Source organism: Paralichthys olivaceus, chromosome 15 (assembly GCF_024713975.1).
Source record: "Paralichthys olivaceus isolate ysfri-2021 chromosome 15, ASM2471397v2, whole genome shotgun sequence".
Classification (NCBI taxonomy): Eukaryota; Metazoa; Chordata; class Actinopteri; order Pleuronectiformes; family Paralichthyidae; genus Paralichthys; species Paralichthys olivaceus.
Genome location: NC_091107.1, coordinates 19529942 through 19546788, shown reverse-complemented (window position 1 = coordinate 19546788; position 16847 = coordinate 19529942). Strand labels below are relative to the sequence as shown.

Sequence of the window (16847 nt, the reverse complement as noted above, 5' to 3'; positions counted from 1 at the left end):
GCAAAGCAAGAGGAGTCAGATGAGTCCTCACCTTCACTTTCTGCTGGTGGTGGTATATCTGCCAGGCAGTATGGACATGCATGGCGCACCACTTCCCTGGTTTCTGTAAACACAAAAAATAATGTTTTGTCATAAAATATATTTTCTTAATGCTCTGGTATTCAGCTTGGAACGATATTAAACATGTGTGAAATCTAATGGAAATATTGTCAGTGCACTTTACTTTGTAACCCTCACAATCATCTTGAATGGTCGGATGATATAAACACAACACAAACCTATCACAGTCAAGTTATCTGAACATTCAGTGATACTGATGCTACAGCACCATGACATAAGATCTGTGATGGTGATATGATGTGTGACAGTGGTATAGTACCTGTAGCCGTGGAGAGACAGTTTGTTTAAATGTGACAGTCAGCCTTTTTTCAAAGCAGCCATTTTGACATGTCATAGCAGCATAGGTGTGAACTGATAACATGAGTGATGGCTCTGTTCAGTTCAAGTGTGACAACATGTCTGCTGTGAAGAAGAGTGTGTTTCTGTACGCGGACGATAAATAAACTAATACACTCAGCCGCTCATTTCATTAAAGAAACTACTACATTAGTAAAAACCCTTTAGGGCACTGTGTGTGTGTGTGTGTGTGTGTGTGTGTGTGTGTGTGTGTGTGGGTGTGTGTGGGTGTGTGTGGGTGTGTGTGGGTGTGTGTGTGGGAAGTGAGCACTCACCCTGAGAATGGGCCGAAATGGATCCGTTAGCTACAGGAGAGAGGGGGAGAAAAAGAGGTTGAGTTATTTTAGTCTCTGTGTAGTATCTTATGAATAAAATGTTTTTCTTAACTTTAATTAAATGCTTCATTTTAATTAGCAAGTGTTAAACTTAGTTGCTTCTGAATACAAATAAGAAATACAGCAGCAGAGGAGGCAGGAACACAGTCTGTGTTCACTACAAACCAAGTGCATGAGTTCTTTATAGTAACATCATTTATGTTGAAAACCTGATGACTCCAACACTTATGCAACATGTACAGAGTCGAGGTTACCTCTGCACTGTGAGTGTTGTGTGTTAGTGTGCATGTGTTCTTACCCTGGGGTCCTTCTGTAAGAATGTGTGTGGGACGGCTCCTGGTCTTGTGGACACATCCAGTGGATTAGAGGTCTAGAGATCACCAGACACAGATGGAAACAAGATTCTCAGTAAATAGCTCCTATTTTCAGTTTGTGTATCTGGAGTTGAGAGAATGTGGGCGTGTGGTGGTGTCAGCGTGCGCTTTACCTTGGGCTGAAAGGCGCCCTGCAGCGAGCCGAAGGGCCCGGTCGGAGGGATGACGGGGGGAAGGCCAGACATGGCCGGTGGGTATGAATGAAAGAGCTGAGGGAGAGAAGAGGGAGAGGAGGCGTGAGGATGGTTCAGTCTGACAGTGAGATTCATGCAACAGCTTCATGTGGAGGAGGACATGCAACAACAAACAAGTTCTAATGAAGGATGAGCAACATTCAGTCAGACTTTTCTAAGACTGCTGTAATGGGGGGAGTTACAAATGATTGCCTTCATGTTTCACAAAGTACAGTTTATAGAATATTTCTAGTTCATTCCCAGTGGATTTAACTAAGGGAAACCATCCTTTGATATGAAAACTAGAATGTTGTAATACAAGCAAAATGCATGTAAACCAAACAAGTGCTCAAGGCTTCCATAATTCCATCCAGGGGAGCAACAGAAATGTAATAAACTCCTCGGTATAATTGCTCTTGTCAGTCACATTAACCTTAGTGGGAATAGAGAATGTTTTTCATTCTTAACTTGCATGTCTTTAATCATGGCTGCTGCAGTCAAATTATTTCAAGCCAGGAGGAGTTCTAAGAAGCTCTAGAGGCCGTCGTGGAAGGTTTTAAATACAACATTCCCCGTGCATCATGTTTTAAGACATCACTATGTTCATAGAGAGGAAAAAGGCTTCAGGGTGTTTGCTGCTGCCATAATAAGAGTGAGGAAATACAGAGAATTTACTGCTTAAAAACAAACTAGCAGCGCTGTGTAACATCTCTGTGACCCAGGTTTGATATGCATATACATTCATCTCAGCTCTGAAGGACAGTTTGAGGAAAAAGCTTTTTTATGCAGAAACACACAGCAGGTGTGGGGAAGCTTCAAACATGGTAGTAGAGTGGGGACCGATGGAAGTCGCCTTCAGTAAATAATAATGAGCCAAACTGCTGTTTGCAGACAAATGCAAATGAAGAGTAGTAAGCAAGACTAAGATCTAGTATTCCTCTGGCAATAACACAGTCTGCTCTGTTAAGCAGCCAGTGTCTCCATCTGTACTCATTTCTATGCACAATCATTTCATCGTTACATGCGTGCACAATAAATCTTGTGCTCCGAGGCCTAAGAAAACAGCAAAGTTTCATTAATCACGACATTTGCTGAGGGGTGAAACGGTAAAGCTCCGATGCTAAGTGTCTATTCAGATGCAGATGAACAGTTTCATGGAATCTAACACGTACACACACACTGCTATAACACCAAGGGACACAGGCTGGGATGGTCAAGCAACAGACATGTCTGCAGACGGGCAGAACGCAGCAGGAAAACTCACGCTGTGTCTGTAGAAGGGGTCAACTTTTGTTGGGTATTTTTCAAACTGTAGGAGAAATGAAACAAATACGTAGAGAAGACATGAAAACCTCCACATTGTTTAGTGTCACAGGGTCGATCCGGGTCATTTCAGACACATACTACATCTGTGTTTATATATTAGCGCATGCTTACAGGTTGAGATTATGATTCAAGATCTCCAAGATCCAAGTTCAAACACTTCCTCAGCCAGACTGTTTTCATCCTCCTCTTTTCATGATCATCTCAAGACCTTATAAACTAGCGTGGGCTCTGTGTCTCATTTGGTCTCGTTTTAGTGCAGCACAGGCTCGGAGTGAATATTTCCCTAGTCAAGACTAAACAGTGCAGCCTTAAAGAGGCTTTTTATGGCCTCATTAGCTGTCAGAGGCCTCGCCATGCTGCCTTTGAGGTATCATCAGAGCCAAGCAGCCTGGCTCTCTGTGTGTGTGTGTGTGTGTGTGTATGTGTGTGCGTGCATGTGTTTGTGAGCTTTAGGTCCAGCCACCCATTGCCTGTGGTCTCCCCCAACAAACAGCGGGGCTCTTAACACAAGGTATTTGCCAGTAATAAAAAACCCAAATGATGTCATTAAATTCAGAATGAATTAAGTGTATTATGTTTTGAAAGCTGGCTCTGAAGTTAACATGCTTTGGGCGAGTTATTGCCAATTTAGAAAATAACTGCGTTCGAATCTGGAGACGATGCCAGGGAAAACACTAGAAAGGCTTTCTGGGAGAATAAAGGCATCATTGTGGTGTGGACAGACACACATGGTCATCATTGAAAGGCTGCACAGAAACTCAAAGGTCTCTACAGTGTGCTGCTCTCACACACGTCAAACTGTGAAGTCTTCACTTGCACACCCACAGAGAGAAAACACTTTCAGGGCCATGCCCGCCAACTCCTCCACACATTAAAGTCATTATCAGAAGAAACTCTTTGGTTATAATGATTTTTTGACATCACCCCCCTCCACCCCAATACAGTTGTGTTCTACTTATCCTCACATTTCTGGCAGGGGTACGCACCATAGGCGGTGCTGGGGTGGGCATGATGGCGTGGGGGAAGGGCGTGAAGGTGTGCTGGTGGGTGTGCTGGTGGGTGTGTTGGTGCTGATGCTGGTGCTGATGCTGGTGCTGGTGGAACTCGGTGCGCAGGTAGGGGGGAGGGCCCAGCGAGGCGCCGCGGTCGGCGTTTTGGGAGGCCAGGAAACGAGTGTTGAGCTCCTGGCGCAGAAGTTCTTGCTCTGAAGTAGAAATAAGAGGACGGGATTAGGACTGGATTTGTTAATGTGGGGAGAGTTCACACATTTTTACACAACAGACTCTGAATATACACTCAGTGACCTCAGAAGCTATGATTCAAGCTTTTATCCCAGGGGGTGGTCAGAATTGTGTAGGGTGAATGTAAAAAAGACAAAACATAAAACCACTAAACTTATTAATTATGTGTCTCTAATTAAAGGATATCATATTCTACTTCCAGCTAATTCAAATTAAAGTATTCAGTGATATGTCAAATAAGAAGCTATATCAAAATAATATATATATATACACACACACATATCAAGATGTGACATCCTCTGTCCTTAACCCTCAACAAGAGGAAGGAAAAACTACCAAAAAGAGAGAGAGTTTTATGTGAGGGATCCCAGGAGGCACAGAAGTGTAATAGATACCACATGTAGCTGAGATTAGCAACAAAATTACAGTATTTACAACATTGATTAGAAGAAACAGTTTTTAGCAAAATGGAAACACCTGTCATAGCTTAAAATATGTATGCATGAGAAACTGTCTGATAGAGATGAGGGAGCAGTAATGACACACACACACACACACACACACACACACACACACACACATAGACAAGCAGTAAATGAGCGTGATTATTAGCATGTCATTTTAAATCTAAACAAGGCTCGACATGATTAAAACTGACTGACTGCTGGAACTGTCAAATGTTGTGATTCGATACGCTACAGCCCCTCTGAGAGAACGACATCTGTTGTTCTAATAACCTCTGCGCAGCCTGTGGAGAAAGAATGGATTTCAAGTAATCGCAGGCTTTTCTTCTAAATTCAACAGAGCCGGGCTTGAGAGATTATGTCTCCTCCAGAGTAACCTTATCCTTCCTATTCCACAGTGACTCACTACAATATTTTCTGCATTCATTTCAAGCTTTATTGGTCTGGGAGTGGAGATGGAATTTTCTCTTCATAAAAATTTCATTAGTATCTCTTGAATAAAATCCAGCTTGCGCTGTTCCGTATTGACCAAATTGATTTCTCACACATGAGCACCATTCCAGGTTCAAATGGAAGTTCTTGGAATATCGCCCCCCCCCTTCCCACACTGACCCTGACATTTAGCGTAGCAGCGCTGCATGGAAATGTGCACGGGGTCTGGAATCACTTTTGCTATGTGGCCTGACTTGCTGGTGGATAATACTGGTGTGTGAGAATCGATCAATCAGAGCATGACAGACTGAACTTGAACTGTCCACACGACTATAAACACACAAAACCCCAGGCATGGAGCACATGTAGATCATTGTGGACTCAGTGGCTTGATTCTCTAAATAATTACCACAGTAACATTCTGTCTGTCCATCTGTCTCCACATCTCAGACGCTTTATAATCAAATGCTGCCTGTGTCTCCCCAGCAACCGACCTATTGCAACAACTGACTAAAATAAGTCAATGTACAGTCCTCTGCTACACCACTTGGGGGCGGTGTGGAGACATTTGCTGGCAGCCTGTGGTGTTTACCTGAATAGGCACTCCCAGCTGCAGGATGTCCAGGTACTGGCAGGGTGCTAGACGTCAATGGTGGTGGTGGAGGTAAGGCTGCTGGAGGAGCGAACATATTGGGGTGATGTGGATGTGGCGAGGACTGCAAGGCAGGGGGGAAGCTGTGGGGGGTACTCTGGTTCGCAGCCAAGGGCAGGGGGAAGGTAGAGGCTGCTGCTGCCGCCGCAGGTGGAGGCGGGTGGTGGGGGAGGTGAAAGGAGGGACCAGGGGGCCCGTGGGGCTTGGTGCCTGGGGTGCTGCTTCTGCTGCTGCTGTAAAGAGAGTGTGAAAAGAAATGGGAGAGATTCTGAGAAAGACGCCATGTTAAGTGAGGTGTGATATGTCAAAATTAACACTTGTTCCTCCACACCCCCTAATCTCCATCTGCTCTGACGTTCAATTCCCCGCACAGTGTTTTCACACCTCAACTGTCTTCTCGCTTGTGCTTCACAGAATTCAGGACAAACATGATTTGTGAAAACACCACATTCGCAGCACCCTCAGATGCAAATAAAACACCACTGGCAAACATAACAGAACGAGCATCTGTCTTTGAACAGCTTCTGTTAAGGCACTTCCTCCTGAGCCAGGTAGCGAACATGTGCATCGGAAATGGGAATCGAGGGAGAGAGGGCGTGTATGCATGTGTAAGCAAACAGTCTTTTGTAGTGTGCGTGTGGGTTTTCCCTAGAGGCAGCCACAGAGCCTGCGTCTCCACAGCGCTTCGCACTAAGCCTGAAAGCTCATTTGCAGCGCTCGCTCTTTGCTGTGGGCCCCGGCACCCGCGATTATTCTCAGTGGGTGCCAGGGCCTGTTGGGGTTCTGCCAGAATGGCAGCGCTGGCACTGAGAGTGGGAGGCAAAGCCAAGTCCTGAGAGCCTGTGAGGCAGAGTTGTTGTTGGGACTGAGTGGGTTCTGAAGGAGCTATGTTGGAGTCCTGGAGTCTTTAATTAATGAAGCATCTCATAGGTCTCAGTGCTTTTCCACAGATATGGAACACAACAGACTCAAATTGGCCTTGAACGAGCTCTTGTTATTTTTTCTTTTTAATCAAATGAAAAACAACTTTGATGTAGTTGTAGTGAATGTAGTTGAATGTTCCAAGAAGAGTTCTGCTTCAGATTCTTTATAATGTGACAAAATGACCAGCTCTCTAGTCTCTATCGTGTCAAATGAACACAGCTTTGAGCCCATTACCCTCCTGCTCTGCACAAATAAAATGTGTGAATGAGTATGCAACTGATTCAAGGTTACTAAACTATTGCACATGATTCCAGTATAACCGAGTGAGGGCTGGAAACTGCACAGTGCCCTGATGACAATGTGGGTGGCTAATAAATCACAGGCACTCAGGGAGCAGTGTGGCCCTTTTATTTCACTGGTAATAAACAGTGCTACTGGCTCAGGGACTCCCAGCTCTGCCTGATAGCAATTTACATGCTGATTAGGCACCGTGCAGAAATCCAGCTCAAGAGATATTGTAGTGTTTTCATGTGTATGAATGTGGAAGTTTTGTCTATACTGCATCGAATGCACGATTCTGCATTGCAACGTATAAGGACACGAGACTTCACTGTTTTGAGTACAGATCATTATCCCAGAACCGCCTGCCATGTGATGTGAGCTTGTGGGATTTTAGTCTTACCTGTGACCGTTGAGGTTAAGGCTGTTGTAGACAGACAGGGGCCGGGAGTGGCAGCGGGATGGGGGCCGGTGGGGCCCTGCCTGACTGGGATGCTGTTGGTGAGGATGGTGAGTCGGGAGGGCAGGAGATGGTGGATGTGGGTGAAGGCTGGGCGTTGGTGGTGGCCGGGGGTGAGACAGCAGTTCAGGCTGATGCTGGGGCCGGGGAGGGGGGGGCAGCGAGGGCTCTTGGCCCTGGGCGAGAGGCAGGGCTGCGGGCGTCTGAGGCCTGGGGAGAGCCTCTGAACGTGGGGGTGGGTGGGCTGCAGCCGGGGCCTGGGTTGGGCTGTTCGCCTGGCTCCAGTGGGGGGACAGGGGCTGGGGGATGGACGACTGGGGCTGAGTCAGGGGGATGTCTTGGGGGGGCAAAGGCTGATTGGGGGTGCTGGATGCAGGGGGTTGGGGGTCCCTGCAGTTCTCCTGGCTCCTCTCTTGACTGCGCTCTAGGCCTGACACCTTGAGGAGGCCTGGGCCGTTAGGCTCCTGGCTGCCATTAGTGGAGAGCACATCGATGCCAAAATCTGGAACTGTTTAAAACAAAAGAGAAAAACAGAGTCAACAAAAACATCTCCAGTAACAATCCTTAGTTTTCAAGCTAAATGATCAAATAAACACAAAGATAAACATATACACATACACTGACAGTTTGGTGAGAACACCAGACACGATCATGGGTTTCTACAGACATTCATACATACATAATAATTCATACACAATGAGCCACGGAGATCAGTAAATAAACAGCAGAAATCCTGAGCTTCAACACAGATGATGTATGCGAGCTGCCGGTCTGTTGTAGTCTTTCTCACTACCTTCTCCTCTGGAAACTGGCACACATACATTTTTCTTACTCTTTCTCCTCACACTGACACACCCTGCTGGGGTTTGCAGTGTTGCTGGCATCAGCATCACTCCCTTCCTGAGCCCTATCACGCAGCTTTTAGCACCATCCCTGGGGAGAAACTAAAATGTGTTTTTCTTGTTCAGTCTAAATCAGTTTGTATCGTACACAAGGTACATTCTCAAGGTTAAGTGAGTTTTTCTGTGGATGACAGGACCTTCACTTTCTATATAAATTCATTGCATTCTGGTCAGATGTTTAATGAGACATAGTGTTTCCAATGTTGGGCTCAGCATTGTGATGACTGCCACCCATCAGTCTATGCACATTTGATGCTCATCACTCATTCAGTCACTTTGGCATGTAGCGTGAAGGACGGCTGCATATTTAGCTTACTGTCTGATAAGTTGAGTATTCATTTTATGGACTTTACATAATGACCAAATAAGAAAGGACGTGCCATTAAAAGCCTTTGGTTGGCTCCATTATGTCCACAGTGTAAATTAACCAAAAGAATGAAAAACGGTTGCTGTACAATGTTGAAGTCACACGGAACAATAGCTAATAGGCCCGCCTGCTCCAGAGGCAGAGAGACTCATGGGGGATGACAGTGCATACATAGACTGTAATTAACTCTCCCATCGGCTTCAGGGGGGTTTAGGGGCAAGAGCGACGGCTCCTCCTACCCTCAGCGAAGCCAGCTAAATCCTTCACCTGCCAAAGAGGTGTAGATGGGGCCCAGTTCCCATGGGCTGAGACAGCAGCCTGCTCTGCAGAGCTGCAGCCTGTCACAGCGTACTTCCATCTTACTGACACACGTACTCCCTCAAGACCAACTCCTGTGAGAGCAGGCAGAACTAAAAGGGCTCAAGGACAACCTCCGCCCATTAGCATTAAAATGCCAAGCGAGGCATTAGCAGCCGCAGGTGCATGTGATATTGCACATAAGGGGTCAGAGGAGGTAATTCCTGATGCAAGATCGCAATCAATATCAACAATCATCAGCTATTGACTTCTGCTCTGTGTGGGTGAGCTCACTGGGACATTTGCCAGCCCGTCAGGAGAGGGAAAAAGATTCGCTTTACCAGGTTGAAGTGTTTTTGTAACAGTCTCTTTTCCGCCTTTGGCCAAGAACAATGATGAGAAGTCGCAGCATCGTGCAAATAAGCGTCAGCCTTCAGAGGTAACTAACCCTTACATAAAAACTATAATCTCTTCTCTGGCCGCCTGCACACGAGACGCGTCCCTGTCCAGCTCTCACGTGCATCAATGAACAAGAAAGCCCAGCAGCCCTCAAATCCATCTGCCTCCTCCATGTCAGTCTTCTCCACTTACAAATGCTATTACCGGTCAAGAGAGACTGCTGCTGGCAAACAACTTTACCGCAGCAGACAGGAGAGAAAAAATCCCAATTCTCTAGTCTTCCGCTGCACCTCTGAGTCTCTGAGGTCCACGGCTTGTTTTGAGAATGTGCTAACGCGCTAAAAAGAAAGTGTCTATTCTGGTCATAATGAAGACTCCAGGGCCAGGCGGAGCGGGGAAGAAGAGAAGAGGAGTATACACCAGTTTCCCTCCCGTGAGGGTTCATTTGTCAGTCTTCTTCATCCCTGGAAACAAATAAGCGCAATTCCCTCTTGGTTTGTTTAAAATGTGGAGCCCTGCTGTTTCTCAACGTTTCAGGAGCATTGTGCGGTTTCTAACTAGCACACACTGCTTGGTGAAGCGTTACAGTGGAGAATGAGGCCTGTGGGTGTGTGGGTTAGTTGAAGCAAAAGTGAGAGGCCAGATTTTAGAAGTAAATGGGGTGTGGGAGGGTTTTTGAGGGTCAGTCGTGTGTGTGTGTGTTTGTGTGTGTGTGTGTGTGTGTGTGTGCTGGTAAGCCAATTATTAAGGCTGACTGTCAGGGGACCCAGTGAAGGCTTAGGGGGATCACTCATTATTCCACGGTGAGCCATCTCCTACAGTTCACAGTGTATTAGCTACACACACTCATGGTTATAGCTACACTGCAGCATGTAATCATCAGACAGACTCCAACTCTGACATGATTATATCACATTCAACTTGCATGGTTAATATACTGGTTGGTTGATAGTGCTTCATAAGAATGATATTTGTGTTGCTTTCATTATATGAGGGACCCACGTTCAGATCTTTGAAACAATCTTTTTACTGTGCTCTGATGAGGAGACGTGTGACATTAGGTTTAATATGGTGTTTGGTCATTACTGCAGCACAATGGGGGATTCATTTAGCATATTGTGTTTCATTAACATTGTTAGATACAAACTGTGCAATATAAAAGCTTAACAAGTGAGAAACAAAACAATCACACTCTTTAAAAGCACAACTGGCATCTCAGCACCTGTCCTTTTCAAAATACATTAGTGCCCTAGTCCAGCCAAACTATTTTGATAATCCCTCTATTTTTCCTCCTCCGTCATGTGAGTGGGTTGCTATGACAGACTACATCTGGGCTTGGAGACAAATTGCTATTGGTTCCACAGGCCTCTCTGACATCCCAGGCTTCTGTCCCTTGCTGTCAACCCTTCTCTCCCGTCCTCAAAATAGCACCTCATCACATTCTAAACCCTCGCACTCATTTATGGGATTTCATCCAGGCAGGGGTCACATAGCTCCAATCACACAAAACCAACAAGCTAACACATAGCAGCAGCCACGAGACTGACAGCTGAGCTATGGCCACAGTGTGTACGTAACGGTTATGTACTGAGCGGAGGTGATTATAGTTCTGAAGAGGAGAGGCTGCTGTTTGGCCAACTTACAGATCCTTTATTTCCTGTAAATTCTCATGTTTCAGATTACTAATACAAGTAAATATGCAATCATGGGAGTGGTGGTAACTAGGGAGCATGTGCACAAAGGTCAACAGATAAGTGGTAGGTACCCTGACTAAAATAGTGAAGATAAGTTCTTGTGTGAGAGAAAAACTGAATTGCATGCCAACTGTTGGTGAAACTATGAGGGCTGACTGTCTGCATGGACGGCAAATAGCACCGCACACACCAAGTTAGAGATATCTTCCATTATTTTTTGGTTCATTATGAGACTGTGGAGTAAATCAATATGGCGGGCAGCCACCGAATAGATAATTAATGTGAAACATAGCATGTAACATTTTGGAAAGAAGCAATACAGGTGGGTTTCTAAACTGACTCAACAGCAAAAGGCCAACAATAATACATGGATACACTGGACAGTGGCCAACTTAAGGTGATGTCCACTAATCTTTTCTATACCAACACATCAGCGCCTGTGACCTTCGCCTGAAGACACAACAGTACCAAAGTTAGTCAGTGATAATTCCTACATCGACAGTCATTTTCATTTGTACCTATCTCTATTTACAGCAGCCAGATGAACCAGAGCAGGTTCAGAGTCACTGTACTGGAGGCTGTGAGGCTGCCACAGCTGTGCAACTGTTGAGAGCTTCTAGGAAACAGGTGCTAATGGGGAGGGTGGTAGGGAGCGAGGGAGGGATGGGCAGGTCTGGAGGGAGGGCAGTCTGCCTGTGTATTTTGGGGGCATGCAAGGTGCAATGACTAGCAACCTGTGGGTGTTGATTGCAGGTCTGCCCTGTACCAGTGTCATGCTGCAGTAAGACCTACGACTACCATCATCTAGATGTTTAGCAGGTGTATTTTTTTTACCATGTTCCCCATTTTACCTTATATCATAAAGAACTGGCCAAAAAAATTGACCTGATGATGAAATTCATCTTGTGTGGGAACATAATTGTCACAGATGTCATTTGAATTCATCAAATGCATCACATGGTACTGCTGAAAGAAAAGACAAAGTCATTAATATTCATCCTATGGGTACCGTTGATATCTGTATCTGATTTCCTGGTAATCCATCTAATGGTTGTGTTGACATATCCCTATACTCACCAGGCCAGCCAGGCCGGTAAGGCTGGGGCTAGCAAGTTAGAATGCTAAAGTCAATAGAAGTAGAAGTGATGGCAATAGAGGCTAAACAAGTTATTTTCCACTGCTGCTGCTTGTTGCCCTCATTGGAAATTCTATTTCTATCATTGGTATGACTCAGTACACATTAATAACAATCAGGGTGTCTCTTTCTTGTGGACTGTGCATTCTAAAAATTCTCTCAACTACATTCACAGTCCACCGTTGTGGAGAATGTTTTAAGAGATATTTTTGCCTAGGGCATCAGTCTGGAAACCATTTAGTCCCTGAAAAAGATAAATAAATAAAGAGAAACACTGCATACTCATTCCTCTGCTGTCTACATATTTAGCTTGACAACAAAATCAGTAGTAATTGAGCAGCAAGTGATGACAGTGGTCTGACCTCAGGAGTGGTTTAAGCACCATATGTTCCCCAAAGAGCTCTTTGGTGAGGGACCAAGCTGTTTATTTGTTCTTAATGAAGACTGCAGTCACATTAATAGCGCACATCTTTAAAAGATCTCCTTCCCACACAGAGGAGAACAATAAACAGCAGGCTGCTAGTGTCTGTCAGCTTCCTCTTTGTGGTATCATCACTTTTGCATGTTTATGAAAGCCACAGTCTCAACTCTGAGACCCATCAAGCTGATGTACAGCAGCATCTTTCCTTTTTCTCTCCAGGTTTTTGTGTCAATTTTATTCAGTACAGATACACATTATAATGCAGTCCAGAACAGCAGCCCTCCAGTGAATAAAGTGTGTGTGAAACTTACAATTTTCTCACACTCACGAGAATCTGTCTCCCTCAGTGGAATACCCAGGGGTTCATATTAGTGGATGACATCTGAGCTTAACTCCCATGTCTGCAGGACTGGAAGGTTTTCAGATCCCTGATGTTGAATACAAGTGCCCACAGTGGCGACAGTCCATGAAGCCTAAGTCTGCACATTAACCAAGGGATTCATTTCCTCATCTGCAGATACACAACCCCACAGTGCACCTCGACAGAGGCTTTACATGATCCATCTTTTTCCTGCTATACTAAACGCTACAGGGTCTCCCAATTTTTACAAATGTAACATTGAATCCTAAAGCTAGGACTTGTGATATTAGCTCAGAAACCTTCCAGGGAGATTTCTCCCTGATCTCATAGCCAAAGCCTCCAGAGAATCTCCAGTCCATTAGCTCCTCATCACTCCTTTCTTCAGCTCTGAAGACTTTAACAGCATTAGCTGCTCTCAGATCAGTAACACTGTGATACCCCTTGAACGTCTCCAGAGTGTCGGAGCACCTCGCAGCAATGAGTTCACAGCACACAAGCATGCATGTTGGACGTGCCCCAGATGGGAGCTCAAGGCTCAGGGGGCCTGCCAATGATTGACGCCTCCCTGCTGGTCCTCCCAGACTCTCCGTCATGTCAGCAACTCTTAAGCTATAGCCGGGAGGGGTGTTGGGTTACACAGCCTGGACATCCTACTGTGTGGAGGGTCTTGGACTGGAGCTGTTTTATTAGTGCTAGACTCCCAGGGGTGGCTGGGGAAGGGGAGTGGGAAGCTAAACACAATTAAAGGAGGGGGTTTGGGTGAGCAGGCCAACTATTCTGGCTGTGAGAGCATGACATGTGTAGTCTTTCAGTGAGAATACCACAGTGTGCTGATATCAGCTCACAGTAACACAAACCGCTGCTTTAACAAGCACTTATTGAGCAAGAGGCCAAAAACGGGCGGGTGGTGGGGGGAGAGTTGTTAAGCCCCCTCTCTTAACATCTATATTTCATGCCTGTCTCGTTTGGTTTATGAATTTTGCATTACAAGTTGTAAAGCCAAAGTAAGTGCGTATGTAAATATTGTTTGTGTGTGTGTGTGTGTGTGCAGTGATGTCATGCTGCATGGTGTGTGCAGCTATCCACGCACACACAGTATACATAAACCCCTGACTCCTATTATACGATAGACTGTCTGTGGCTGTGATCTTCTGTGAAATGGCAGCAATCTTGGGTAATTGGACTTAGTGAGCCACTGAATGTTCTGAGCTCTATTGACAGATGCAAGGCCATGAAGTGCGGCTGCCAGACCACAGAGTACAAGCACTTACACATGTTTACAATATGAGTGCAAGAGAGAAGCAAAGGACAAAACAAGAGTGACAGAAAAGAGCAGAAAGGGAAAGAAACTTGCTCTCCTGTCTCCTACCTCTCTTAGTATCCATCCGTGCTCCTTTCATACTCTGTCTGGTAGGTCAAAAGTCTTCTGTCTTTTCTCTCTCTTGTCATAATGAAGCCATTTACTATCAGAGAGCTGCAGCGACAACACTCTTCCACCCACAGTAGCTCTGATTACAGGTGCTCCTGTAATGGCTCTTAACTGCTTCTGCATCTCACTCCTACTGCTCCCTTCTCACTCCATCAGCATGTGGAACATCTACTTGCTGCTTAGATAGCCCAAACGTTTGGACAGCCCTCCCCCCTCGCCGAAAACACCATCACCATCTTTATGTGCACATGAGGATGTAGCAGTAGGGTCAGTGGTAGCAGAGAGTCTCATTTCCAGCTCTCCTTTAGAGAACAAATCTTTATATATCCCTGAGGGTGTGAGGTCAGGCCGGAGGGTCCGTAACGGGAGAAGAGCTGGTTCAGGGACTCGACGACAGGCATGCTGGCACAGGTGACCACGAGATGGGCTTGGTAGAAAGACTTTTCCAGCCAGGGGCCTGTACAGGGCAGCCCTCAGGGGGACACTTGTTGCCCACAGCTGACAGATCCTCTGCAGGCTTTGCTGTCATGCCAAGGCTCACTGAGGCTTTGAAATAACAGCAGCGTGTAACGAGGAGCTGTCCAGTCCACAGCATTGGTCAGCACACACCGTCACAGTGGTGTAAAACTAAACCCAGAGACAAGGCAGCTGTGGAATGAACCAAACCGTTTGACCTCAAACATGTCACATGTACATAAGCCAGCTGATGTGACTCCACACAGGCCTTGATATCTCTACTAGTGAGGAGTGAGAAATGGTCGGTGGCCAATATAGATGTTTTGTGTTGTGTTGTTCCCTGGAGAGATGTGCACAGTGACAGGGCTGCTGAGAGGCCCATCCATGAACCTCCTCTGCCAGTTTAGCCTCACAACAGTGAGCGCATGTGGACATGGCACTATTGATTAAGACAATATTTTGAGGACTGGGAGGAAAACCCCATGCTGCACAAGTCATTACAGTGTTATACATAAGCCATTTTAAGATATGAAAAATGCAGCCGAATGATTCCCGCTCAGGTGCGTTCACAGCAACAGAATTTTCAGGAGCATTCAGGTTGGGGCCACACGCAGGAGCCAGGATGTGTGTAAGTGTATGAATTCCGCTGCGTAGATCAGGTGCTTTTGTTTTCAGCACATCAACACTGATGTCAGCTCATATCACCAAAAGCTCTCTTGACATCTTCGTTAGTGTCTTCAAAGTGTATGGCACTGCTTTTTCATCTTGAGATATTTGTATTGTTTTCGATTTGCTTTGTTTAGTCTGTCACATCTTAGAAACATCATCAACATGCCACCTCATTGTGAATCCTTAAATCATTTCCTGCTGTGTTCTCACACGGGCTCACTCGGACATTATCCAGACTTTTTGTTAGGGGCATGGCTGGAGAAACTTCGGAGAATGTCCGAAGATTATCTGGAGTTCAGTCTATGTCTGAAAGCAGCTTTTATTACTATGGTGTGAGAGCTGCAGTTACAGTTTGTCACTCTGGCCTACGAAATGTCAGCAGGACGTCACAAGACTTTCTCCAGACATGCAAAACATAAAGGTGGCTTTCAATGGTTCTCTTGTGAAAAATAAAAGTTATGTTTAAATTTAGTGGTGTCATATAAAAGGTGTGTATCTTCTCTCAAATGTATTTCTGTCATCCTAAAACATTTACAACACCGGTGGCTGACAGATCCTTTCCGGAACAGCGACTGAAGTCTGTTAACTACACTAATGTGACAAATTACAGGTGGGGAAGAGTTTAGGTCATAGCAAAGATAAATACACCTAAAAACAGCAGCAGCATTTCAGAAAAGTGTCAAGAGTGTCAGCAAAACTCAAGCCTTTCAAACCACACTGACTGGCACTGCAGCATGTGTTTCTTGTCAGTCACCGTGGCAGCTTAGGGAAACAATAGACAATCGCCTCTTGAACCAACAGAGTTCAAATGCAGACATGCTTAAATCTCAATTACAGTCACATGGTCATAAAAAGCCAACACCCGCTCATAAACACCCTCAACTTTCTCTCTGACTCACACAGACACACACACACAACTCTACCAGTCAACAGGTCCAATGCCACCCTGGTTGAGATGTAGTACTGCAGCTCTGTGTCTGCTGGTTGGATCTGTTCTCTGTTGGCCTGTTCTCCGTGAAGCCCTTTCAGTCTGTCAGCGTAGCCAAGTGGACTGTACCAAACCAGCCCATGGGGGGTGTCTGTTCATTGTACAGTTGGCTCCTCTGAGGTGATGGACAGCCTCGGCTCTCTCCCTCTTTCAAGACTCTCCAACTGCATCAAGGGGTGTTGACACTCTGCTCATCCATTGTGTCAAGTGGAAAAAGCTCTCTTTCATTCTCTGTTGTTCCTGCTCTTCCCTTTCCCCCTCCCTCTCTTCAGCTAGGAGGCTGAGTAGTAGAGTAACTGGCTCGCAGCAATAACGAGAGTGACAGCTCGAGCTGACACACTGACACCGCTGTGATTTCACCAGGGACAGAGACATGGAGGGCTGGAAAGAGAAATCTGTCCCCAGAGAGTCATCAGTCTGGGCCTCTTTCACTCTTTTTCAAATGGGGCCAACTGGTTTTACACACATACACACTGCACATTCCAACTACTCACAAAGATCAGATTGAATGCAGCCTGTGCCGTGCGTTAAAACTCATTCCACAGGGGTTACAGCTTGAATGCATAGATCAAATGTCTGAAACCCTGGAAAGTGTCAATTTTCATGTAGCCTT

The 16847-nt window shown here is 45.7% G+C and overlaps 1 protein-coding gene across 16 annotated transcripts in view; it reads right to left on the bottom strand.

Annotated features, from left to right (window-relative positions):
- Positions 1-16847, bottom strand: part of auts2a (activator of transcription and developmental regulator AUTS2 a) — a 285358-nt gene that overhangs the window by 5598 nt on the left and 262913 nt on the right. For 7 of the 16 annotated variants that reach the window (XM_069539832.1, XM_020085949.2, XM_069539830.1 and 4 more), the window contains 8 exons: positions 7060-7624; positions 5394-5686; positions 3630-3868; positions 2603-2647; positions 1279-1374; positions 1090-1161; positions 732-761; positions 32-103 (listed from right to left, as the gene is read on the bottom strand). In XM_069539832.1, the coding sequence (XP_069395933.1) occupies positions 32-103; positions 732-761; positions 1090-1161; positions 1279-1374; positions 2603-2647; positions 3630-3868; positions 5394-5686; positions 7060-7624 (1412 nt within the window). Of the gene's footprint in view, positions 1-31; positions 104-731; positions 762-1089; positions 1162-1278; positions 1375-2602; positions 2648-3629; positions 3869-5393; positions 5687-7059; positions 7625-14061; positions 14570-16847 lie in introns of those variants that run through there. The other 9 variants (XM_069539833.1, XM_069539831.1, XM_069539829.1 and 6 more) reach the window with 5 other exon arrangements.